The 25,896-nt window shown below is 40.3% G+C and overlaps 1 protein-coding gene across 11 annotated transcripts in view; it reads right to left on the bottom strand.

The window, feature by feature from the left end:
- pikfyve (phosphoinositide kinase, FYVE finger containing) overlaps positions 1 to 21,357 on the bottom strand; it is a 54,080-nt gene extending 32,723 nt beyond the window's left edge. For 2 of the 11 annotated variants that reach the window (XM_038301393.1, XM_038301395.1), the window contains exons 1-9: positions 20,688 to 20,708; positions 15,462 to 15,661; positions 12,842 to 13,009; positions 8,439 to 8,453; positions 7,905 to 8,014; positions 7,125 to 7,296; positions 6,827 to 7,034; positions 4,300 to 4,326; positions 4,065 to 4,154 (exon numbers count right to left, since the gene is read on the bottom strand). In XM_038301393.1, coding sequence (XP_038157321.1) covers positions 4,065 to 4,154; positions 4,300 to 4,326; positions 6,827 to 7,034; positions 7,125 to 7,296; positions 7,905 to 8,014; positions 8,439 to 8,453; positions 12,842 to 13,009; positions 15,462 to 15,645 — 974 coding nt within the window. In that variant the 5' untranslated portion in view covers positions 15,646 to 15,661; positions 20,688 to 20,708. Of the gene's footprint in view, positions 1 to 4,064; positions 4,155 to 4,299; positions 4,327 to 6,826; positions 7,035 to 7,124; positions 7,297 to 7,904; positions 8,015 to 8,438; positions 8,454 to 12,841; positions 13,010 to 15,461; positions 15,662 to 20,687; positions 20,709 to 21,228 lie in introns of those variants that run through there. The other 9 variants (XM_038301394.1, XM_038301403.1, XM_038301398.1 and 6 more) reach the window with 7 other exon arrangements.
- Between the last annotated feature and the right edge of the window lie 4,539 nt (positions 21,358 to 25,896).

The following is a 25,896-nucleotide window of genomic DNA, read 5'->3' as shown; positions in this document are numbered from 1 at the left end:
ATTTAAGTACTAAATTTCAACCAGGAAAAAATTATTTCCTTCTGCATATAGTCTTTGGTGATTACACGTGCAGTCCATTTTCTATTTCATTTTTATTACAAGTATATGGTTTACAACAGTTTTCAATGGGTTGAGAACATTTGGACACTGAAACAATGAGAGATTTTTTTAAGGCACATATGGAAAACAACAAGGATCTGTTTGCTTTCAGATGAAGGAGTAGACACTGCTGTCAGCAACCTGCTTTCAAGCAAACGTTTGTGTTTTATTATTAGTTTTAAATTAATATCACTGGTATTCTGCTATAACATGTGAAGTAAAGAATAAAACAGTAAAGCTCAGCTTTCATACACGTAAAACCTTTCAAATTTCAAGTTCTGCACGTTGGAATTGAAGCGGAGTTAACTCGGGTTTATCTTCCTACGCTGTGCGCGCTCCCGACGAGGGGATACAAATTTTCGCAGGGATAACTACCTTGGCACGACACCGGGACTGGCAGCCTCTCACACAACACGATCGTGTCATTTCTGGTAAATAATTGTGCCGAAAGAACATCCGCGTGTGGCTTATCTCGACTTTCCACCTAATATGGTGGTTTTTCCACGATGCACCGCGCCCGAGGTAAACAATTGACGTCACTTGGCGGAGACCGAATCTAATCAATCCAATCACTGCAGCATGTCCGCCAATGTTTTAGAATGAAATTGTAAGCAAACAGATATTAAAAGTAAAACAAGTGAAGTCTGGCAGTTAACTTTGCTCGCAAAGGTCTAAAGTTTGGCTTCATTTTACCAAGCTCAAAGATAAAGAAGAAGCGAAATGCAACTTATGTTGCAAAATCATCTCTTGTAAAGGGGGGAACACAACCTCAATGGCCAAGCACGTTAGTATTGTGCATCAAATAAAGGCCAAATGCAGTACCTTCAACTGTCTCCGGGTTAAAAAGACTCCTCCTCCTGCTGCCGCCGCACCACAGTCGGGCCCGTCTTAATCATCCATTCAGAGTACCACTGGTAAGCGCGCACACAGACTTTGTGCTTGTCCAGTCAGTTAAAAATAATAATTGTGAAATCCGTGTTGTAACGGCAGCATACAAGCTAGTTAGCTTGAAAAGTAAATAAAGTTTCAGACGTGCTGCGTGATGATGTGTTCAGATTGGCTCAGTAAAACGACAATTAGGTTATCATGATGCGTTCAAGTGTAACGTAAAGAAAAGGGAAATTGAGTTTTTGGCGAGAAACATGAGTAATACAGTCGTATATTGCTCTAATTATTTTAGAATATATAATTAAACTACTGATGCAAACATTTATTAAAAATTACATTTAATTTAAAATACAATTATTTATTTGCTAAATATTTTCCTAATCACTAAAAACATGATGAAAAGTGACAGACATGTTAATTTTTCTGCAAAAAAAAAAAACCTGTTAATTTATGAGCTGATATTTTATTTCCTTTTGTGTGACACAGCATATTATTTATTTAATTTATATACATTATGACATTTTATTTTTCATTTGGTGCTGCTGATATATTCTAGTTAGTTTTATGTCATTTCGAAGTGGCCTATTACATTAGCCATGTTCATTGAAGGCTAGAAACGTTTTTGTTATGCTCACTTTTTAAGCAATAAAAGCAATACCAGTTCCGGTAAAAACATGTCGCATCCTCTTTCCACCAAATAACAGAAAAGTATCGATAGTGGTATCGATAAAGACTCGGATCGATAAGGAGTATCGATAAAGGTATCAATATCAATAAATATTAACGATCCCCATCTTTAGACCTTTCCAAGGAGGGGTCGGAGGTCATTGTGCGACCATTTCAGGTGATGTAACCATCATGCGTTACATAAGCTTGCTCTGTTAGTCTTATTTTCTATTCAGTTTGGTGACATTATTGGAAAATTTTTATGAAAAAAATGGCTAAATCTTAGAAGCAAAGGCTTTGCCTCATGCAGGTCTCCAATAATGGAAATCAGCATATTTGGATGACCAGATTCTCTTTTATGAGTGGAAAAATGCATTTTTTCCCCCCCACATTTGGCATTGTGCCAAAATCTAATTTCCTCCTAGCTCATTGCTCACTAAACCCTTAGTGGAACAAACATGCTTCAACTTATTCAGTCCAAATTTGCTTGAGTTATATTCAAGATGTGGATCTATAAAGTCTGAAGGTTCATCCAGAGTTTCAAATGGGCTCTCATGTCGTTTTGCTGTGTTTATTTTGGAATAAAATATGGTGAGGCTAAATATTCTACATTTTTTCTTTGTTTAATCACCTATAAATCAGACATGGTTACATTTAAATAGTGGTTCCACCTGAAAAACATTCCTCAATGCCTTTCTGTCATATAAATACAAACAATTGTGTTTCCAATTTATAGTTTTGGAGCTGTACTTGCTTTTAAATTCACGCATATAATTTCAGGTGGAATTTGCTCCTCTGGGCTTAAAGGAATAGTACACCCAAAACATGATTAGCCTTCATTTTCTACTCACCCCCATGCTGAACTAGCCTGGGTGCCATTCCGAACTTAGTCCCGCCCACAAAGTTTGAGGTCGGGAAGTTCGGTCTGGCTCTGCTCCATAGTAGCGCGAGTATTATCGCCCACTGTCAGGCGATCCAATCAAATTGTCAGGGCGGGCTTTATACGATGATGGACAGATGACCAACAGTAACGTAATCAACCACGTGACCAATGCGCGCTTGGGTGACAACAACAATGGCTGCCGCCGGAGAGTTTAGGTGAGTAGATTCTGCTATTAGGTCTGTTCTAGAAGATATCCACAGCAAATTAATTTTAAAAGAGGAACAGAGAAACGCGATCAAGTCTCATCTTCTTATTATAGGCGTGCAACTGCAAGCTTTGATTTTTGTGGACAACAACTATGCCTCGCTTAACATACGTCACGCACTCCGTTGCTCTTATTGGTTGTAGGTCTATCCAATTGAGTGCAGAGGCATTTTTTTTCCTGGTTCGTTCAAAACACGCCCCATAATCACAGCTCTATGGAGCAGCATCAGACTCATTCTGACTAGAATTGAGTCGGACTACGTCAGGCTAATAATGAACAACACTCTGGAGTACTTCTTTGATATCTCAAATGCATCTGGAGATCTGGGAGGCTTCTTGCTGTCTGCTGACATTCAAATAATGGAGGTCTATGGTGCCCGAGGCAGATAGGTCCATAAAAGTCCACAAAAAACGTGTCAATATTCCTCCATACTGCTCGTCCAATGTATTCCAAGTGTCCTTAGTGGGTAGCGTCCATAATTTACTCCAAACGAAGTCATTTAGAATGTTTTTAGAGCATAAACAGTAGTGTATAGGATTTCCTAAAAGCGCGTTCACGAGTCTACGGAAACCGCGGCAGACCAACCCAGATGAAAGTGCGCATTCAGCGTCTGCTCTGCCGATAATGCAAGCGTAGAAGTAGAAATGTGCTGTTTACCTGTGCAAAGAAAGAAACAACGAAAGAAAAATGTGTGAGGACTTCAGTGTTGAGGAAGAGCATGAGTTCTTTGCCGAGCTGAATGCGCACTTTCATCTGGTTTGGTCTGCCGCGGTTTCCGTAGACTCGTGAACGCGCTTTTAGGAAATCCTATACACTACTGTTTATGCTCTAAAAACATTCTAAATGACTTCGTTTCGAGTAAATTCTGGATGCTACCCACTCAGGACACTTGGAATACATTGGACGAGCAGTATGGAGGAATATTGACATGTTTTTTGTGGACTTTTATGGACCTTTCTGCCTCGGGCGCCATGGACCTCCATTATTTGAGTGTCAGCAGACAGCAAGAAGCCTCCCAGATCTCCAGATGCATTTGAGATATCAAAAAAGTACTCCAGAGTGTTGTTCAGCATGGGGGTGAGTAGAAAATGAAGGCTAATCATGTTTTGGGTGTACTATTCCTTTAAGGGGTTAAACGACACGCTGAACAAAGAGGGTGACCTGAATAAATCTGGACAGGAAATAAGAGCTTTAATTTGGCTGACTGAAGGAGAATGAGTTAAAGGACAGAAATTGAAGCTACAACATCAGAGAGTGACCGACCTCTTCCTCGCTGGTGACTTCCCCACATCCTCCTGCAGAGTGGACAGTCTCGAGGCGAGGCTGCTGTTCTGAGGCTCCTGGTGAATCATGCTGCAAACACATGGTTTGGTTTATTTCCTCTCTCTGCTTTATGATTAATGTCTAAACTAAGCAGAAGGCTATAGCAGCCAGACGGCATCAGCCTTAAAGAAGGCAGAAATGATGGGAAAAAGGAGGAAGAACCAACAGCACTCACTTCTTTCTCATCCCAATGGGAGTTTTTCTATGTCAACAAGAAAGAGAAGAAAGTTAACAGAGAAGGTGGACAGGAAGCGTAACAGCTGAAAAGAACAGGAACAGAAAGAGGTTAAAGAGATGCAGAACAGATTCATCATCTAAAACAGGTCTGATAGAAAAGCCCCTAACAGCTCGTAAAACATCCTTCTAAAACCTATCAGGTCTGTATTTTAGACGTTTTCTGTCCAACTGTTGGTTTTTAGACGTGAATCTTAAAAAAAAATTACTCTTTTATTCAAGACTGAATAAGAGAGGATCTAAATAAATTCAAAGTTCACCTAAAACTTTATTTATTTCTATAAATGGATGCAAAAAGTGAACGATATGTTATAGCTTCATTGCAAGTATTTATTTCTAATCAATATAAAAAATCCAATTTCACTTTCTAAAAAAAGGTTTAGTGGAGGAAGACCAACCCGCTCCACATTAGAAAAAAAAAAAAAAAGCAAATGCACAACCCTGTGCCTGCTCCCGGTAGGGAACGTCTGTTAAACGTGCACAAGCCAATTTGTCCTCGTGCACACTCTGCTTAAATGTTGCTGTTTGCATTGCTCATATACGCTTATTTTCCAAAAGAAATTTGCTAATTTTCTTTTGGAAAATAAGCTTGTAATGTCAGACTCAGCACCGGTGAGTGAAAATGGGGACTAGCACGTAGGACAGCCTTAAGTAAACATTAGGGGTGGAACGGTTCACAAAATCCACGGTTCGGTTCGGTTCACGGTTTCATGGTCACAGTTTTCAGTTCGGTATATGTTGATTGTTGGTTGTTGTTTTGCTGTTAGCATAAACAAAACGTGTTGCACTTTTATCCACAACTTTCTTTCCGCCGTCATCGTAGGTCACTCTAAATGCAAAGTGGTCCCATACAGCAGACCTATAAAGTGCTGCTGGCGCGTCTTCCAACTCCTGTTCTTTCCCACTCGCCATACCCACACAATTCTCCACAACAACTGATTTTTTTCTGCTACACCCGGTTACGCTGCTTCGCTTCTTCTTATTCTTGTTTACTACTGGTGGTTGGCTTTGGTCGCAGTACCGCCACCTTCTGCTCTGGAGTGTAAACGCTTCGCCTATGAGAAAAAGGAGCAGCGCATGAACCGAATGGAACACACGCGAACCGAACCGAACGGTTCGGACGGTTTTCATAAACCTTCCCATCCCTTATAAACATATGACCACAATGATTGACAAGGAGGACCACTTATTTTAATGATCATTCTAGAAAAAGAAGATGCTCCACTACAGCTTTAGAGTCATACGGAAATCATATTTAAATGTCAAATCATTCTGGCTAAAACATGTATATAAATGTTCTCTTTATCAGATTATATTGTCCCAAAATGTAGAAAATGTCTATTTAAAAATGCAGGCCAGTTAGTTATACGTCAGGCTGAACAACTAAATTCGGCCAATCATATTTAAACGGTAGTCTGTCAATCAAATTTTTTCAGTCATAGAATCTTGATTCATATGTCGCAGCTAATATACGCAACGGTTGAAATAAGTATCCTAACAGAACTGGCAGCTTTGCGAGGCAAGGGCTCCAACATGTACGGCTGGAAGCCTTCTACACCAAACCAAGCTTCTGCCGCCCTGGCGTCCTCTTCCACAACATCTTCCTCCCCGCTTTCCTCCTCTAAATAAAAAATGTATGACGGAGGAGACTCATCCACGACCTCCGACACTAAACTCTCCTCCTCTTGCATGTTTCCTCTGTCCATAGCGTTCCTTGACAGCGTTGTTTCTAAGTCACCAATTTAGTCCTACTTGGTCCCAATGGAATTTCCCATTGGGAACCTACTAGCACTAAGTTGCTAACTGGTTAGCAAGATGCTTCCGACAAACCGGCCACAACCAAACTTGCTTCAGAACCTTCCGCCACAACAATCCCGCCCCCTTGATAATCGACCAATCACATTCACTTTATTTACTCGAGTAAAGTCTTGCACCACTCGGGAGAATTCGGAAATGCGACAGCTGGAACAGCCGCTTCACTACGACTTTAATGTCCACAAATCATGGCAGAAAGAATATTTTAGTATAAGGATTGATGTTTAATAAGGAATTGAAGGGGACCAGCCATGGGCCCATCAAGGAAAGTAAGGAAATGATTATACTTTCTGCATCCAGTAATAGAAATAACCTTAAATAATGAACCTTTTAGAGATATTCTGTTTAAAATAAAGCTACAAGGGGCGTTCAATAACTAATGGCCCTGACCCACTCCCTGTTGTTTCATCTTGCACCATTTCAGACTAGACTCGGTTCACCTGTAAATCAGAAACCACAATTAGTTCAGAGCAGTTTTACTTAATCTATAGAGATGTAAATAATTGCACATACAGAATTTCTGCTAGATCAAACAACTGGAAGTGGGTCAGGGGCATTACTAATTGAACGGCTATCTTAAAACCTTAAAGTTTAGACTTTAAGGATGAAGCATTTAGTTTGAGTCTCCTCTTGAAGGCTTTCAGCGAGTTCACCTCTGCCAGGTCAGGTCTTCCTCCAGGAAGATGTTCCTGCTGGCTTTGCGGCCTCCGACCGGCGTCCGCGGCTCGCTGGGCTCCAACACGCACACAGAGCAGGGCGAGTCTGACAAGGCGCTGAGCTCCTCGCCGATGGAGCTAGAGTCAGCCGAGTGAGCGTAGCTCAGCGCTAGCTTCCGACAGTAAGTGCAAGCCCGGAGGTCTCCTGCCCGGACAGGCGGCAGCATCACAGGAAGATGGAGTTTATTTCAAATGAGAGATTTCCTTTTACTAGATTCTGGAGAATGACGTCTACCTGTGTAGCCCATGAACTTTCCGGGGATCTCCTGGTTGCAGCAGCGGCTGCAGAAGATCTGTCCACACAGCCTGCAGTGGTGTCTGCGGCGGAAGGTGGTGAACTTCTCATTGCAGTCGTAGCACTCCTTACACTGGCTGTCAGGCATCCAGTACTGCTTCAGATCGCTGTCCTGAAAGCAAACAATGAGTGAAAAAGATATATTAATACATATTGTAATAAAATGTATTCGATAACGGTGCCAAGACATTTGAAAACATCTCTGGTATTTCGATTTTTGCAACGTCTATCTGTGGTTATTGTTATTTATAGACTGGTGTTCTGCACCCAGACTACATGAGCGACGAAGTTCATCTCAGACAGGTAGGTGTGTTGCTCAGCTGCTAAGTTTTAGCAATAAACCGAGCGGCCATGACAAACGTCCTCGTTTTAAATGACCGGTGCTCGACAAAAGCCGTCCCCACAAATGTCTCCAACTTCAGCATCTCATGAATGAAAAAGAGATTATTGAGCTCCAGCTTCCTTCTTTAGAAAACCTTGGATGCAATTTTTAACCTGAGACAGAAATTAGTTAAACAGCGGTTCTAAAAATTAAAGGCCGCCACGATGGCCATTGATGCTGGGATGGTTCCCCTCTGTCAGCGCTTTTTTCTTTCCAATTTCATTTGCATCATTTGAGACACATCAAAGCAAATAGCGAGATTTTTGGGTAACATTTGAAAAAGGGAAAAACTGTTAGCAGGAGCCCTGAGCATCAGGTGTTCCTGTTGGGTTCAGTACCTGACTCTTTCCCTCCATGATTTCCTTCAGCCTCTGCAGTGCGGTGCGCAGCTGTACAGCAGTGCGAGGATCGTGGCTGCTCAGAGACGCATCCGACTTCCTGCTGCCATCTGCAAGCACGCAATTCAGAAATCACTGCAAGAAGATTAAAAGCTTCCTCTAAAGATAGGATATATGATGCATTGGAAGAAATTAGCATTATTATTGGCAACTTTCAGGAAATTAGAAGAAAATAGTTGACTATGCACGTTGATACCTGGTGAGAAAATAAAAATGAAAGCAAGCAAACTGGATAAGCATGTTGAAAAAAAATAAACTGTTAGGTTTAAAATCACAACAATCCACAATGCAATTATTAGTTCCTGGTTGAAACTTTAAGGCAAACCAAACAAGTAGAGAGAGCTATTTTTTTTTTTTTTTAGGAGCACACAAGCATGCACTCAGACACACTAAACAGTCTGAGGAATCCTCTCAGCAGGTCAGGAGCCCAAAAAAATAAACTTAGTAAATCCACACAGTGCAGAGGACCCTCACCTGGCCAATCCACTGCTAAAAAAAGAAAAAAAAAAGCCACAAGATGTTAGAGCCTGAACCTCTACCGTTATATTTCTTTAAAAACTGGGTGATGCAGCCATTGCTCATCGTCCCACCGCTGAAGCCCCTGTCACACCTTAAAGATTTAGACCGGGCGTTTGCCTGACGTACGAAAAATCTGGCCAAAACGCTGGCATACGTTGGATAAGTTATGGCTACGTTTTGAACACGCTCAAGTACGCTGGAACACGTCAACATACGACAAGGAGGTTGAAGAATCTGGGTCATGCTCAAAATTTCCTGACGTATGCCAGCGAATGCTCATACGTGGGCCATAAGTTTCAGGTAAATGATCTGATCTTTGACATATGTTAAGTGTCAGTTACTCATAAGTCTTTGTGTCTAGTTTATCCTAAACCTCTGAGTAACTTGTGCATAACTTCTGCGTAACTTATCCAGAACTTCTCTCCAACACATATCAAGGTATCTGACGTGTTCCAGACGAGCGCTGAACGTGTTTCTAACTTCCAGCTACTGTATAATGGCGTATTGGCAGCGTTTTGGTATAAAGGGGGTTCACAGGAGGAAACTATCAGTTCTCCTCCAGACTTCATCCCCATTATAGGGTGAGTCAGAAGGATCCTCCCTGCGTTCACGCCCACCACCAACAAACTTCCTAGCAGACATGAAGCTCAATCTGCTGCGACTGCAAACCTTTCTTTCTTTCTTTCTTTTGGTGGGCGGTAAACAGCAGCTAGGTTAAAGCTACAGTGTGTAATTTTCAGCGACATCTAACTTCCAGACTGCAGACCGCAGCAACATGAACATCTCCCCCCCACCGCTTCTCCCCCCCCCCAACACTACGGCGAGCGTTACGGGACAAAATGTCTTCCACGACGTCTGCATCACCTACCTTCTCAAGTGATGAGGTTTGTTTACATAGATAATTTTAATACTGCCATCTATTGTTCAGTACCGTCTCAGTTCATCTCTCTCAACTTGCCGTAGTTACTTTCGAGCGTAATGGGCGATCTCGCAATCGCTAGTTTGTTGGCTCTGCGCTGCCGTAGCGCAAAGATGTCTGCCTCCATGGCTGCGAGACCCGCTCCTATGTAATTATAAATAACGAATTCTAAGGCAACGCAAATATTAAGGTTAAGAGGCTGAGCTCGTAGATGATGATAAATAACATAGTTATGTATAATATATTACATTTCTGACTGTGTATATCCCTGTAATTATTACACACTGTAGCTTTAATACCGCGATCAAAGAAATCTTGTTAAGCATGCCGGTGTTCTGTCAGATGAGTATACCTAGTAAGGCCAGCATACCTATAGTCGATACCTGTTTAGTTTTGTATGAAAAATTCAATTTCAATTCAATTCAGTTTATTTATATAGCGTCAATTCACAACACATGTCATCTCAAGGCACTTTACAGTTCAACCAGATCATACAGTCAAATTGATACAAAGTTTTCTATCTAAGGAAAACCAGTTGATTGCATTGACTCATTGACTCAAATACAATCCCTCACACTAAGCGTGCTTGTAGCAACAGTGGAGAGGAAAAACTCCCTTTTAACAGGAAGAAACCTCCAGCAGAACCAGGTTCAGTGTGAGCGGCCATCTGCTGAGGCCGACTGGGGTTCAAGGAGACAGAAGCAGAGACACAAAAAGCAGCTGTAAAATAGATTTAAACGGGCGTTTATCACTTTAGTCATGTACAAAAAAATCTATTTAATGACTTACTTTTTGGTGTTTTTTGAAGCGTATGGTGATCTGACCTTTAATTGTTTTTTTTTGTACATGACTAAAGGGATAAACGCCCGTTGGTGTAGTTTAAAGTCTATTTTTTGTACAAAACTAATAGCCTCATGAGACCATCCTGATCGATCTGAGTCTGGCTACTTTCCGTTAAAGAAAATTTGGAGCAGTTCACCAAACGAACGTCCAATCAGCGTTGGCTTTGAGGCGGGTTGAGGTGTGACGCAACGAGAAGCGCGACAGTTCAGTCTAAAGAACATGGCGGCTTCAGCCAATGAAACTAGCGTTAGCGTGGCTATCGAGCAAGTTTTATTGGAATTACAGAGTATTTCTTCACTGAAAGAAGAGCAAAACACTGCTCTGGAGGCTTTTCTCAGAGGAAAAGATGTTTTTGCTCTTCTCCCGACTAGTTTTAGCAAGAGTAGCCTGGGTTGTGGTTGTGTTTTCGTCGTCGCTCTGTTAGTACGTCATATGCTTCGTTGATCTGATTGGCCCGTCTATCACCAACATAGGCCAATCAGCTAACCAGTATTTTCGCCCCTTCCCAAAATTACTTCAACGGAAGGTTTCCAGATGGATATGCGGAGCAAATCCATCTGGCGGAGTCAGGTTACAAAACTAAAGGGATAAACCCAAATCTTAAGTTAGGCTGTCATTGGACAAAAGTTCTGGAATTGAAATTAATACTCTATGCATACACCCAAAATTGAAAAAAAATACATGGAAATACATGGCATATGCCAGCGTTTCAAGAGATTCTGAGACGTCAGGCATTTGCTGGCTAAATCGGCAAGGTGTGAGACGGCCCTGAGCAAAGCTCCTAGCTTGGAGTCGCACAGAAGTGCAAACTGCAGAACCAGCCACAGAGGTTTTACTCTGCCAGGCTTCCAGGTGGATGGAAGCTGACAGAAGCTGACGGACGGTGGGATTAATATTCACAGGAACAGAACGGTCATCCAGTAGTAGCTACAGTGGAGCAGGAGCTGCAGGACTCTATTTAGAGGTGAGAAGGCAAAGCATCAAGGCAAAGGAAAAAGAAATGAAAAACATGCAGCAACTGCGAGAAGATCCTAAAGTAGCAAAAGTAAAAGAAACGTGAGTAAAAGCAGTGAATTGATGTCCACTGGCTGATCTGCAGGGACAGAGAAAGGAGGTCTTCTATGTCCTGCTGCTTCTGGGCCAGTTGGACATGAGAAGCTTATGTTAACAGAACGGGGCTCTAAGCTGGGGAGAACAAACCTTTTTAGGTAGCTGGCAAAGAAAAGTCCAACCAGCATTTACACCAATATGGAAGAGGACCTGCAAGTGCTAGCAGATGTTTCTGCAGGTTTATCAAGTCTTGTTAAAGGACTACTGATTATATCTCTGTGTTGTTTTAAAGCTCTTACTTACAGACAGAATTGAACTGATTCCAGTTTCCCTTTTACCTGTTTTTGGCATCTTATAATAGCAATTAGCACGGTTAGCATTTCTAGAACAGGAGTCTGTGTAAGCTGCCAAGGGATTTCTGTCATTACCTTAGAGATTACAAGTGGCAGCCAACAGGTTCTGCCCCAACCACCCCCCCCACCCCCAATTCACTTCCCCTAGCCTAAATGAGACAGGTCATAAAAACAGTTTTATTTCAAAGAGCTTCTTACATTCTGAGCTTCCTTTCAAAGATGTCTCTGGTTCTGTCTCTGTTTTTCAGTGTAGTCCTGTTTCTCTGACTGTGACTAACTGGATTTGCTCTCTTCATCCTCTGATATGGAAGCTGTGTGTTTCCTGGATGGGTCCGCCTTTTAAAGTTGCCTTTTGTATCTATGCTTCTCTTTCTATGTCTGCTTCTGTCTCCTTGAACCCCAGTGGGCCTCAGCAGATGGCCGCTCACACTGAGCCTGGTTCTGCTGGAGGTTTCTTTCTGTTAAAAGGGTGTTTTTCTTCTCCACTGTCGCTACAAGCATGCTTAGTGTGAAGGATTGCCTTTGAATCAATGAGTCGATGCAATCAACTGGTTTTCCTTAGATGGAAAACTTTGAATCAATCCGACTGGATGATCTGGTGAACTGTAAAGCTCCTTGAGATGACGTGTGACGTGTGAATTGGCGCTATAGAAATAAAATGAATTGAACTCTGGGTTAATTACCTTAACTGTGTTACTGCAAAAAGCCAAGGTAAAAATTTCACACTATATATTTTTAGTTGGCAAAAATATTTCTAAGAGTTTTCGAAAATGTAAGGTATACACAGAATGAGAAAAACGATCTTCAATATGATTGCATGGGAGATAAACATGCGCCTGTAAAGCAGATCTACTGCAAGAGTCAAAGAATACAGACATGGAGAGTTAATCAGTGATTAGTTCATCCATGCGGGGAGAGAGGCAGAAAGACCAGCAGCGTTAAAGTTAAACTAAATCAATCAATAAGTGTGACAAGAAAAAAGATTCAATCACATCAGGCATTTTACTTCTACTTAGCAAAGAGAAAATCATAGAATATCCAAGGAAGCAGGAGCAAACTTTGCAGCACAAAGAAACTTAACCCTTGAAATCATTTCCGAACATTTTCCTGCAGCAGAAGAAGAGTTCTGTTCTTATGAACCATAGAAAACATAAAACCAACCGGATTGTTGTGTGTGGAGTGTTTTTTTTTACCAGAGACGGTGGACGTGCGCCTGAGGCTGTCAGGATGCTGCTTCCGGTGTGTCCTGGAGTTGTAGACGGAATGGGAAGGACTGGAGGACAGGCTCCGCCTCTCTGACTGCCGGCGGGGGGGCAGGCCGTCCGGCTTCTCTGAAACCATGGCAGCAGGACGGCCCTCTTCTGAGCGCAAAGGACACATGCATCCAGAGAGCAATCAGACCTGACCGTAGAGCAAATATTCTTTTGTTCTTGATATTGTTGAACTAAAATATATTCATTTAGGACAAAAAGGCTTTAAAAAACAAATAAATATTGTTACTAAGCTCAAAATGTTTCTGTAATCATCCATTTTGGGTTGAAGGATTTGCAGATCCAACTCCAGAGAAGTCAAAGGCTCACCGCTTTCAGTTAATCTATTCTATGTCTATATCTCTACCTTTCTTCACATTTCTCTATATATTCTATGTTTATATCTCTACCAGTGTTTTTTTAACAGCCATCTTAGATTTAGTCTTAGTTTTCGTGTTCAGCATGAAAACTATTAGTTTTAGTCACATTTTAATCATTATATGTAAGAGTTTTTGTCTAGTTTTAAGCTGCGTTTCATAAAAAAAGTTAAACTTTATAATTTCAAATAACAACCAGATTCTTTCCTAGACTTACAGCTCTTGCCTAGATGCTACAATCACTGTGTATAGAATGCTGCCATGCAGTTCATCATCGCTGTTGGGCAGAAAACTTTGATTTATAGAATTTAAATAAACTTTTTTAATGAATTAATGTTCTACTTTATGAAAAAGTGTCTTATGAAAGTTGTGAAAATTGCAGATCTACTTCAACATATATCATAGTGATTAATATAGGAGACAGACAAGCTAATAAATGTAGACTAAAGGAATGGTTTCAGACATATAAGGTTTCCATCCCAAAGCAAACACTTCCTCATCTATTATGATTTATGCATTAGACACAGACCAATCAATCAGTCTTCATGGCTCCAAAGAAGCAAAGAACAAAAACATTCTTATTTCTACTCTGGCAAGTTGCTGTGGCAGGGCGGTTTCGCTTTGGGACGAATGGTGGTCACTGAGATAAAGGAAGGATTGACAGGTTGTGTTAGGTCGACTGGGACAGATTATCCTTTGCCTCTTTATTTATTTATTTTCTTATTTTTTCCTACTTGCTTTGATTCTGTTTTATTTTCCTATATTTTAATCATGTAAACCACTTTGCATTATCTTTGTACTGAATTGTGCTATACAAGTAAATTTGCGTTGCCTTGCCTACATTCCCTTTGCTGCACACTGCCACTCAGCTGGCCCAAACAGCGCTACCGGCTTATAACAATCACATATTTGACTATTTGGAAAATAAAACAGCTATGAATAAGCTCCACCCAGCACATTTTTTGAAATATCTCTGGTCTTACCAAAGCAGAGTGTCTTTGAAGTGGCTAACAGGCTAATATCAGAGCAGATAACTAGTAATTTAGCTAAGGTGAAAAGACAATCATTAAACTCTCACTAACTGCTGCTACCTTTATCAGCTGTTTACTTATGATTTTACCTTGAAAAACACAAAGAGACTCCGCCTCCGACTGGCAGTGAGAACAGGCGGCAAAGCAGAACTCATCCGCTGCGAGGACATGCCAACTAACGTGGCCAGGTAATGGTGTAAACTCATACATAAAGTGCATCATTTTCTACACTTATTTGCACAAACTGAGCACTTCCCTTCGTGTTTCACTTCTTTTTTGCCCACCACATACAGGAGCAGCACCCACACTCTGGTTCTTTATATACTTTCTTAAAATTAAATAAAAAGTCCGGTCACGTTCAGAATACTAACTTCAGAAATTACTTTAAATATGAGATTATTACAAAATGTTCAACAAATGATAAGTGTTTTTAATTCAGAGTAATTTTCATGTGAATGTGCTTTACTGGAGGCATCCATGTTTGTCAAAGAACACTACTGCCACCTACCGGTTTGTGACGTCACGGTGCGGTATCGGCTGTTGATCAAGTCCCAGTGCTGTATCTGGTGTTTGTCACAACGCGCTATTATCCAAGTCATCTTGAAAACATTCTTCTTCCAAATATTGGCTACATATTACGGGTTTTTTCTCTGGCAAGAAGTTCGATGGCAAATCCTCCCTCTTCAAGTTGGCGATCCAACGACCAACCCGTCCGTGGAGGATCAGGAATCGGAAAGGTGAAATAACTAATTTTACCCGATATATTCCAGCATCCAGCTGCCATGCACGTGGGCATTGTCAGTTTCACTATAGCTCTGGTGAATTTCAATGGTGAAGTCCTCTGGAAATCTTCAATAATTGTTGTTGATTGCAGATGTGTCTAGTAGTTCCCACTGATTTTGCTTGTAAAGCGGGGAGAATGGCGCTAGGCTAACCGCACCGTGACGTCACTGCTGGAAGATGGCAGGAGGGAGGTGAAAGTTATCATTTTTAGTTTTTTAATGATTAAAGCTAAATTAATTTAACCACCACAAACGTATTACTTTTAGGTATAGATAATGATCCATTGATTATTCCTCGCTGACCGGACTTTTCCTTTAACAGTGCAGAGATCCATGGCTGTAAAGCATTTAAAAACAGCTCGTAAAACGTTACCTTTGCTGCTGAAGCGAAACAGGTTGACTAGAGAGCTGTAAATAGGGCGGAGCGGAGGCTCATCCTGCTCCGGAGTGAGCGGTTTGAAGTGGGTTAGGTGGGAGGGGCTGGCGGGAGAGGAGGCAGGCGGCTCAATGTTCCACTCGGCTGAGGAAGACGACGAGGATTTGTCATCAGCAGCCATGTTGCTGCTACTTGGGCTACGGAGGAAGAATACAGGAATACAGTCACAATGCAAAGACAGGTTCTTCCATTGGGTGATGGATCCCAGCTCCCAACAATAACGACCTCAACTACACATCCTCCTCAGGATGATCATAGATGTGAGACTGTCGTGGGAAAAAAGTATTCAACTATTGATCCTAGTTAAATAAGATCAATGAATTTCACTCAGTCGGCACATTTATTCATATCTTTGCAAAGAGAGAAAAGTCATCATACAGCCCTAATGCCACAGCATTCTGCTCTGTTCTGCATGAGCAGCGTTCGTTCCCCCTTACTTACAACACTGCAAAAGTATTCAGAGTAAAAACAAATTACAGACACTTTGGTTAACAGTAATAAGTTATGAATAAACCTTGAGAAAGAATCTGGTTTGTTATGGGAAGAAGCTACGTCTGGTCTACAAACACCATCCTGCAGGGAATGGAGTAAATGGTATAAATTAATATATAGTAGAAAAGAAATCAAAATTTTCCGACAACAGTCCACCCTTTCGATTATAAGAGGATATTATCCTTGTGTAATCGATATCAAAAAAGGAAAATTTATGAATATATAAAAAACAAAGAAACTAAAATTGTGAATATATGTAAAGAAAGCTAAAAACTAAAAGTAGTTAAGATTGAGACGATGCTCTATTATGTTGAGGTCAGACTCTGCGCCGACCGGTCAAGTTTCTCTACGCCAAACTTTATCCAGCTGCAGCCATGGCAAACTACTGCATTGGCTCAGATATAAGACAAGTTTTTTTTTTTTTTTTCATTAAAAACAATATGAAAATGTGGGTCGTCTTATAATCGGGGTCAAACCAAGTATACAGGCTGGCAGTTGTCTGGGGTCTGCACACAAACGCAACAGCAGAGAGCGCCGGTTCTGAGTAACGCCAACGACCTCACTGTGGCTGGGGTCATCGTTCCATCACAGCAGAGAAGAAGTGACACAAACAGAGAGTCACTGCAGAGAATGGAGTAGATCAAAAGTCAGACAAGTTTGCTGACATTTTAGGTGGAGTTATGACGCCGATTTTAAAATAATGTTGGTCAACGCAGCAGAGGCTTTAAGCAACTGTCAGGCCGCAAAGAAATACGGCGTTACAGAGTGCAATGTCAGAACATGTTCAAAAAGACCAGATAAAGGCAATAATCAGCATAGGAAAAGTGTATCAAAAATAGCAGAGCTGCAGGGTGAGAGTAGGAGGGACAGCGAGGCAGCCACAGAGAGGATCTGTGAGTAAAATGGTTTTTGAGACATTCCATGAGCAAAGTTCAAACAACATTCGTGTTGCAAGATTTTAATGAAATGTCATTACTGTTTTTTTCTTTACTTTTTATTATTTAATTGCACAAAACTTTCAATGCACTTCAATATAAAATAGTTTCTTTAAACCAAATAAATTTGGTTTATCTGAGTCTTTTTTTTTTTGTTCCTAAAAACTGGTCCTGGAAAGAGGGGGTCATCTTATAATCAGGGTCGTCCTATATTCAGGTCATTACGGTATACAGGGCTCGATTAACCATCACCCGATCTCCCGGGGCAAGTCGTTTTTATTGTCGGGATCGCAAAAGAAAATTATTTATCACTCAAAATTACTTTAAAATCACCGACATTCGCTGAAAACGACCCACAAGCGTTGCCGGTACAATTTTTGTTGTTTGTACACATTTGAAAAAGCCACACAATTTTCCACTAGATGGCGTGATTCAGCTCTTGGGAAGAGAATTCTGCAGAGCAGCAGCTGGATGATGAATTTAATCTATACTATAATACACACTAGATTAAAAATTATCAGTCAGGGATTAGGAAAATAATAATAATAACTGTATGAGCACAGTGTAAATATTTCTATCATATGGCAGTCTTCTGTACAGTGGTCATACATTAAAAAATGTTCATTACATTTTTCTCTTAGACATTGGAGTGGTGCATTTAAATGTTATAGAGCTAAACATGTTAAATTGGTGAGTAGTAGTAGTGTAAGTTTTTAACCTGTCAAGTTTTTTTTTTTTTTTATTACAATTTATATTTTTCCAAGCACACAACAATTTAAAGCAAAGTTTAGTCTGAAAAGAATGTGCAGGAAGGATTGAAAAGCATGTTAACACAGTAATGTAGGCTTGAGTTCATTATCTGACGCATGCAGATACACACCAGGAACCTGGAAACTTAAAAAATACTGAATTACAAAAAAACATTTAAAAAACAAACATGTTTCATTGATATATATACAAAAATGAATATTAGGAGCTATATTTATCAAACATTATACTGGGCAATTAAAAATTGTTTCTGGGCAAATAAAATGTGAAAGTCACTTGCCCAAAAAAATCCTTAACGTCAACCCCTGGGTATATAATATAGGATTGAAATAAATCACTTGGTGCTTTGACCCATAAAAGTCCTCTACTTTGAACGAGACGTGGGTAAACCAGACTTCAGAAAATAAAACCCTGCTTCGTTTTCCTCCATCCTGTTCATCTATCCAGGTCATTTTAAATAAGTGGTGTCAAACCCAAATCCTCTTTTCTGGTGTCCTGCATTCAGACTTGTCCCTTCCTCTACATACATAAACCAAATGGCCAAACTAGCTCACCAGTATGCATTCATGCTATAGAGAGCTCTGCAGATGAGTAGAGGTCCGTTTCAAGAAGCAGGTTTAACAAACTCAGATCAAATCCACCACTCTGAATGATCCAGCATTAAGTCGGGAACTTCTTCGATGAATTCGTTCTATCAATTCCAAGTAGAAACACTTAGAGTTTAGCACGTGCATAACAAGTTTGAAAAGCCATTATCAGCGCAGCACTGATTTGCCGAGTCACCATGACAACAGGAAGTGCCTATTTCACCCCACTGGAACTACAAATTTTAATGAAGAAATGAAACAAAAAGGAGAATGTGTTTAGAAGATGGAGAACCAGCGCTACAGCTACAAAGGAGAGGAAGATGGCGAAGGAGAAGATTGTTCCTCGAGTTAATGCTTAAGTATATATGAAGTGGGCTATGGCAGGCCGTTTTTACATTTATTAAAAGCACTCCTCTCTGTTGTTTCATTTGTAGATCAGTGAAATAAGATTGTTCCTGATCAAAATCACACTCCCAGACCTAACTGTAATAATATATTTTTTTAATTACATTTTGGCAACAGAAACTGAATTTTGAAAGTAAAAAAACAAACAAAATGATACTAGTAAGAATTAAGTTTTATATATTTAGAGATGTTTATACATTTTAAGTGGCCGTTCTGACATTTATCAGCTTGACTTTTAGTTGAAATGGTCATTTAGACAAAAAAAAAAATTTTCAGATAGATTATATATAACCTGAGGTCCTCTCGTCTGACCTAAGAAAAAAGAAAACAAAAAAAAACAGGAACTTTATTTTGTGTTGTTTGATTTTAAGATCAATCCAGCTTTACGTGTCGTAAAGTTGTTGTTCATCCTGTCGTGACTCACCTGCTGCTCTGTGGCCTAACTTATGTTTCCACATCAGAGTTGATGAATAGGTAGGCTTTAGTCCAGACTCATGGGCCAATGAATAAAATAAGTAAGAATAAAACAGAAGTAAAAAAGAACAAAACACCAATTATCAATTTGGAGCTTTAAGGAGACAATTGTCCCCACAGCTCTACAGATAAAAAAATAAATAAATAATACATTAACTTTTGCAAAACAGCGTGTAAGTTATTGACTCTTGCTTTGTTAAACATGTCACTCGCAGTAGTCCATCTTGGCCTTTAGAAAAAGTACCTGCAAAGTATCATCATCATAGGCCACCTGTAGCCTTTGCAGGTTGTTTTTTTATATGTAGACCAGAGGTGAGTGATGTACAGAGAGGCACAATATACATTAAATAGGTCCACTTTTGACTACATCAGTACATGCACCAAATTTACCAGCAAGGGTGTTAGCTTTAGCATACAACACCCTCCATTTTCTACAAATATCCTCGTAGTCTGATAGATTCTCTATGAAGATGTGCCCAAAAAACTTTTAAAGTTACTTTATTAGTAACACTCAGCCAAGTATTAGACAGCTACAGATCCAGGGGGGGGGTTTACCATTAGGCAATACTAGGTGGTTGCCTAGGGCTTGTCTGCTGTCATGATTCATGCAGCTATTATTTCATCCAAATGAAAAATGGAGAACAGATAAGCAGATCATGGCTTGTCTACAGTGAAAAGAAGGACTGGGTTATTTACTTTGGCCTTTTTGGAAACACAGGAAGGAGCAATCAGCTAAGTGAGCTTAGTGCTTGGAAAAAATCTTTCATTCCTTTAGAGACAGCATGAAAAGTCAGCTGAGTACAAAACATAGAGAGGAAAACAAGAAGAAAAGGGACAAGAAGAGAGGGACACAACCTAGAACAGATAATGGATGTCTATTCTATTAAAATTTCTCTATCTGTAGAATGGGGCGGTTTTATGTGTCGTCTTCTCATCTTAGAGGGCCCCCCGCCTGTCTTTGCCTAGGGTCCCACATTTCCTAAATCCGCCCCTGTATATGACCACACTTTTAGATGGATTTTACTTAATGTCATGTTCCAGGTTCTACTGTATAATACACAGAATGATCCGAGTGTGGTACAGAAAGGGATTGGCTTCTCAATATGAACAGAAAATGTTCAAACCTGACCGGAAATCGTATTGTTGACCAATTTCCAGAGATCCTCAGCTTCTCCTCAGAGCAAGACATAAGAAGAAGAAGAAAAAAAAGGAAAACCCGAATCGCTGCGCCTTTTTTCACTTCCTCAAAATTATTTTTCTGGAAAATTAACCAAACATTTTGTTCTTTTTGTTTTTAAACCATCCTTATAATCATCTCCAACTCCCTGTACCGCCTAAACGGGCCCCTGTTGGACCCCACAGGAACCGAACTCGTGACAGGAACCGGTGGCCGCTTCATTAACGGTCGGCTGACTGCGGCTCTGATGCTGCGCCTCTCCTCCTCCTCACTGATCGATCAAACAAACAGTTAAACCTGCTCCCAGTCAACCTGCTGGACCTACCTTTTAAAAAAGGCAACAGAGCCGGAGTTGGAGATGTGAGCCATCTTGGACAGAGATTACAGAAAGCAGAAGTAACTGGCATCACCGCCCGATATCATGTGATCAAAACAGAGCGGAGCTTTATTATTGAACAAAGTCCTAAAACGGGAAAAGGAAAGCAGCGGCCTGTCATTCAGTCAGAGTCACGCTGAGGGAGCTGACATTTATTAGCTCTGCTTGGTTTAAAGATGTGCCGAAAACAGACTTTATCCATTCAGCCACATCGTTACATTTGTTACACAATGGGGTACATTTAAAAACAGTTTAAAGTTCATTTAACGGCTCATTTTTTCTGACAAAGAAACAGAGAATGTTAAATATTTAATTATAAGCCAAGGTTAAGCTAAAGTTAACCAGGTTTACAGTAGCTGCTGCCTGCTAGACAGGCTAAATACAGTTAGCTTCTAATGCTAGCTAACCGGGAAGCTGCACCTGCCTTGGTTGATAAAAAGTCAGGGAAAAACATGTATGAAACAACAGGAATATAAAACAGACACGTTACCTATTAACTCTATGGGGCTGACATCACTGAGAGCAGACAGGACCCCAACTCCTGTAAAGGCAGCAGTTGTCAAACATCTGGAGGAAGCCGACTCCCATAAAACAACAGAGAGCACAGCCAGACCTGACCAATCGAGCTCTGAACGTTCCCCTCCGATAAGGGAGGTAGACATCATCAGTGGAATGCAGAAACATCGATCGTTCTTCTTGCGCTGTTTTTATAGGAGGCTAGGGTTTCCCAAAACAGAAGAAATAAGCCAAAGGGCGGCTTTTAATTTTTTTAACAGCTAAACAAAGATGGCCTCCCAGATTTAAATATTATGAGGAATAAAAAAATAACTGATAAATTGGCAGTGTATACAGGTGAATTAATGGCTATCTTAATGGCTTTAGAATGGATTGAGGAAACAAAAGAAAGGAAGGTTTTAATTTGTTCAGATTCAAGTAGTGCATTAATAAATATTCTAGAATTTAATTCAGAATCAAGGCAAGATTTTATACTGGATATTTTTCACTCAATTTTTAGGATTCGAAATGGTGGTTCTGTTGTTAAATTAGTCTGGATTCCTGCTCACATTGGTGTTATAAGTAATGAGTTAGCTGATAGTTTTGCTATGAGTGCCGTTAAAAGGATGTTGATTTAAACATTAACATAAGTAAAAAATGAGTTAAAGAATATTATTATAATGTATTTCAAGAAGAAATGGCAAGGACAATGGGATAAAGGAGGGAATGCTAGATTTTATTATAGTATTCAAAAAAAGGTTAGAGAATTAAGAAAATGTAATAGAATTAAAAGAGAAGAAGATATTATATCTAGGATAAGATTCGGACATACAGGATTAAACTAGTAAAAGTGCATTACCGCCACCAACTGATAAGGAGTTTAATGGGCAAACAACACTCACCACAGAAAAAAATAAAACAATAATAATAGTTTTCCAAACTTTGGTTTGAACCAAAATGAAATACATAATCAAATTAATCCTCATAATTACCAGTTTGTCTTTATGCTTATGTTACTCTGCCAGTTTCTGATGGTCCTAATGGTTTCCCATCATACTTTCAACTGTTTCCCAGTTTAAATCTTTCACTTCAAGATACTTTTCTGCAGCTTTCATTATTATTTAGTTTTTGTCTTTGTTGTCTGAGCAAAAAAAATGATAACTTCTACTATAAAAAGGACAAAATCCTATTTTTAAGAATCAACAAGTCTTTTGCTATGTTGGGACACTCCTCCAGAGGTTTTGAACTTGGCGTTTCGTTACTGTTGGTTTGAGTCTTTCTGACTAGGATGGGATTTTATTTGCAGCTTCAGCATAACTTATTCCCAGCTCTGATTTCACTTTTCTGATGTCTTCAGATCTTTTGCTCACTTCACAGCCGCAATAAGCAGCAGTATGTTCTCCACCTCAGTTACAGCATTTAAGTTTAAGTTCTTTCCCACACTTTCCATATCCAAGCTCCCCTTTCACATCGTTGTTTGCCCTTACATACCGCTGCTATATGACCATATTTTTTGACATTTATAACATTTCAAAGGCGGAGGTTAGTACGTTTTCACATTGTAGCTCATATTTCCAAGGAAAACCTCACTTGGTCAACGCTCTTCTTCAAATTTGATCAATGCCAATAGGCTGTCACACCTTTCTCCATTTCTTGTTTTTTTTTAAAACCTTTTCACTTCTTTTACTTTTGCACCACTTATGTTTTCTAGAATCCCTTTGTCAGATACTTTTAGAGGCACTCCTCCAATGACTTTGATGTTCCCTTCAGCACTATTCTCTATTTATTCACTGGATTGCTGATTGGCCGGGAAAAGGTGAATCCACCAGCCGCCATGCTGGTACTCCCCACTTCCACAGCGATGCGCAGTAAAAATGCCTACATGTTTAGCATTTGGCTGCAAAAACAAGCAGTTTGCAGCTGTGGGAAGATGTTCCACAGGTAATTTCAGTCAGGGGATGTAATAACCAAGGAAATCCACATATAGGCTGATGTATCCCATAGTATAGTATGTAGCGTAACATTAGTCTGGCTATTTTAGACTGACTCTAAAATATTGACTAAATTAGTCACTGGCATTGTTTCTAATGTTAGAAAATAGAAAATGTGAGTGACCGTGAAATGTCAATGTAGTAATTCTTTATTAAGAGGATGATGTTGTGGCTTATGTATTGTTTGTTGTATTTTCTCATTTGAAAAAGTAATGTGCTGAAATACATTGCATGTTATATTGACAGAAAAAAAAAGCAACTCAAACATTTTTGAAGGCTAATTATTGGATGTAAAGGCTCGGAATGGGAACGATTTTCGGCCCTGGCATTTTTTTTTTCCACTTATGGACCACCCCCCGAAAAAAGAATAGAAGCACAGTCAAACGCGTGCGTCTCAAATGTGAAACACAATACAAATACACATTGTGGATTAACCGATCTATCTTCAAGCATCACACGACAACCATCACCAAGACTTCTATAATGTGGATTTACTGGCTTTGGTTATTAACATGGACGCCACGGTGACTGCTGCTGCGTAGCATCCACACTCACTACATCAGCAGGGTTGCCAGATGTCACTGACTCAGGTTTTCCAGGCCAAAAAATTTTCATAAATCGCCTGGATAAATAAAATCTCGTCCAATTTCAACCAAAGTCTATTGATCTGTTAGGCCATGAATCTAAAGAAAAACATTTTTTACCCATAGACGGCCGTCCTAAATCGCCAGATTGGAAATGCACACAAGACGGGAAACATTAGCCTTTAGACGCAAAACCCCATCATGCACCGCAACATATTTTTTACAAAATATTCGAACATAAATTCACCAAATATAAGAGGAACATCGTAGTTTGGTTTAAAGAAACCATTTTGGTTTTATTATGTTTTAGCCAGTTACAAGGATTTTACAGTGTCATGATGGGTTCACTGATGAGACCCAGTTATGCAGAACACCACGGAAACAAGAGTAAAAAGTTTAACAATGTTTATTGTTCACAAGCACAAGGAATATAGTCTGGAACTGGTTCAGGCCTGGGGACTGGTTCACACTGGAGTCTGTGTAGATAACAGAGTAGTTAGCTTTGAGAGCAATGGGGTTTGGTTTTGTGATGTTCAGATTTATACCTTTAGCGTTCCGGTTTGAACTCAGAGAGAGGAGCTGTTGGGTCCAGAGAAGGTTTGTTTCAGCAGAGTCCAATAACTGCTTCAGCGTCTTACTTCTGATGAGGGTGCAGACCTTGGCTTTGGGTTTCCAGCTCTTTATCCAGAGCTGCATGGGAAATCCAGAGAAGAGTCTTCGGGTTTGGCTCAGAGGGCAGGCTCGGCAGTCTAAGCTCATCCAGAGCTCACAGAGAAAACTGGTTTCCAACTAGATTCAACACTGCGGCGTCGAGGCAAGGTCTGAAGACAGCTTTTATACTGTGGATCCTCTGATGATGGAACGAGCCACAGGTGCGTCGAAGGCTCGGCTCAGGAGGATCCACGGCGGACTCTGCTGGAGGAAGGTGGTACTTCTCCAGCTCCCAACATACAGTTTGAAGAAATAGGACAAGGAACGGCTATATATACTGCATGCATCATTTAGGTAGTTAACATATTACTTCTTGAGCTGCTTGAGTTATTTATTGTCACAGGTAGGAGTTTCGGCTGGAGAATAAGTGTTTGGGCCGGTATGATTTAAGGAGGACCGCACGCTGAAGTTAGGACCAGCTGGTATCACAGATGACAAATCTGAGCCTGGACAGAGCATAAAAGTTTATGACATCATTCAAGCACAATTTTCAAAGAGGAAAATGCTATAGCATTAACAGACATGTACTTGTAATTCAGTCTTAATGTAAAATTTTGAAATTATGTGTAATATGTCATAACACCAATAATGTCATCAATACATATATATTACATGTACATCATCAGTTTAGCACTTTTGGAACTTAACTATTATTAAGCTCCATTTAAACATTCGTTTTATTGTGATGGATTTGTATTATATGTTATATTACACAATTTAGAGACTTCATTGACTTCATAATGACTATGCAATGTGATTTGCCTATTTGATATACACTCACCGGCCACTTTATTAGGTACCCCATGCTAGTAACGGGTTGGACCCCCTTTTGCCTTCAGAACTGCCTCAATTCTTCGTGGCATAGATTCGACAAGGTGCTGGAAGCATTACTCAGGGAGTTTGGTCCATATTGACATGATGGCATCACACAGTTGCCGCAGATTTGTCGGCTGCACATCCATGATGCGAATCTCCCGTTCCACCACATCCCAAAGATGCTCTATTGGATTGAGATCTGGTGACTGTTGAGGCCATTTGAGAACAGTGAACTCATTGTCATGTTCAAGAAACCAGTCTGAGATGATTCCAGCTTTATGACATGGTGCATTATCCTGCTGAAAGTAGCCATCAGAAGTTGGGTACATTGTGGTCATAAAGGGATGGACATGGTCAGCAACAATACTCAGGTAGGCTGTGGCGTTGCAACGATGCTCAATTGGTACCGAGGGGCCCAAAGAGTGCCAAGAAAATATTCCCCACCCCATGACACCACCACCACCAGCCTGAACCTTTGATACAAGGCAGGATGGATCCATGCTTTCATGTTGTAGACGCCAAATTCTGACCCTACCATCCGAATGTCGCAGCAGAAATCGA

The sequence above is a fragment of the Cyprinodon tularosa genome, unplaced genomic scaffold (genome assembly GCF_016077235.1).
Source record: "Cyprinodon tularosa strain WSP-4 unplaced genomic scaffold, ASM1607723v1 ctg467, whole genome shotgun sequence".
NCBI lineage: Eukaryota > Metazoa > Chordata > Actinopteri > Cyprinodontiformes > Cyprinodontidae > Cyprinodon > Cyprinodon tularosa.
The sequence above is the reverse complement of the archived record's forward strand: the minus strand, read 5'-3'. Positions and strand labels throughout refer to the sequence as shown.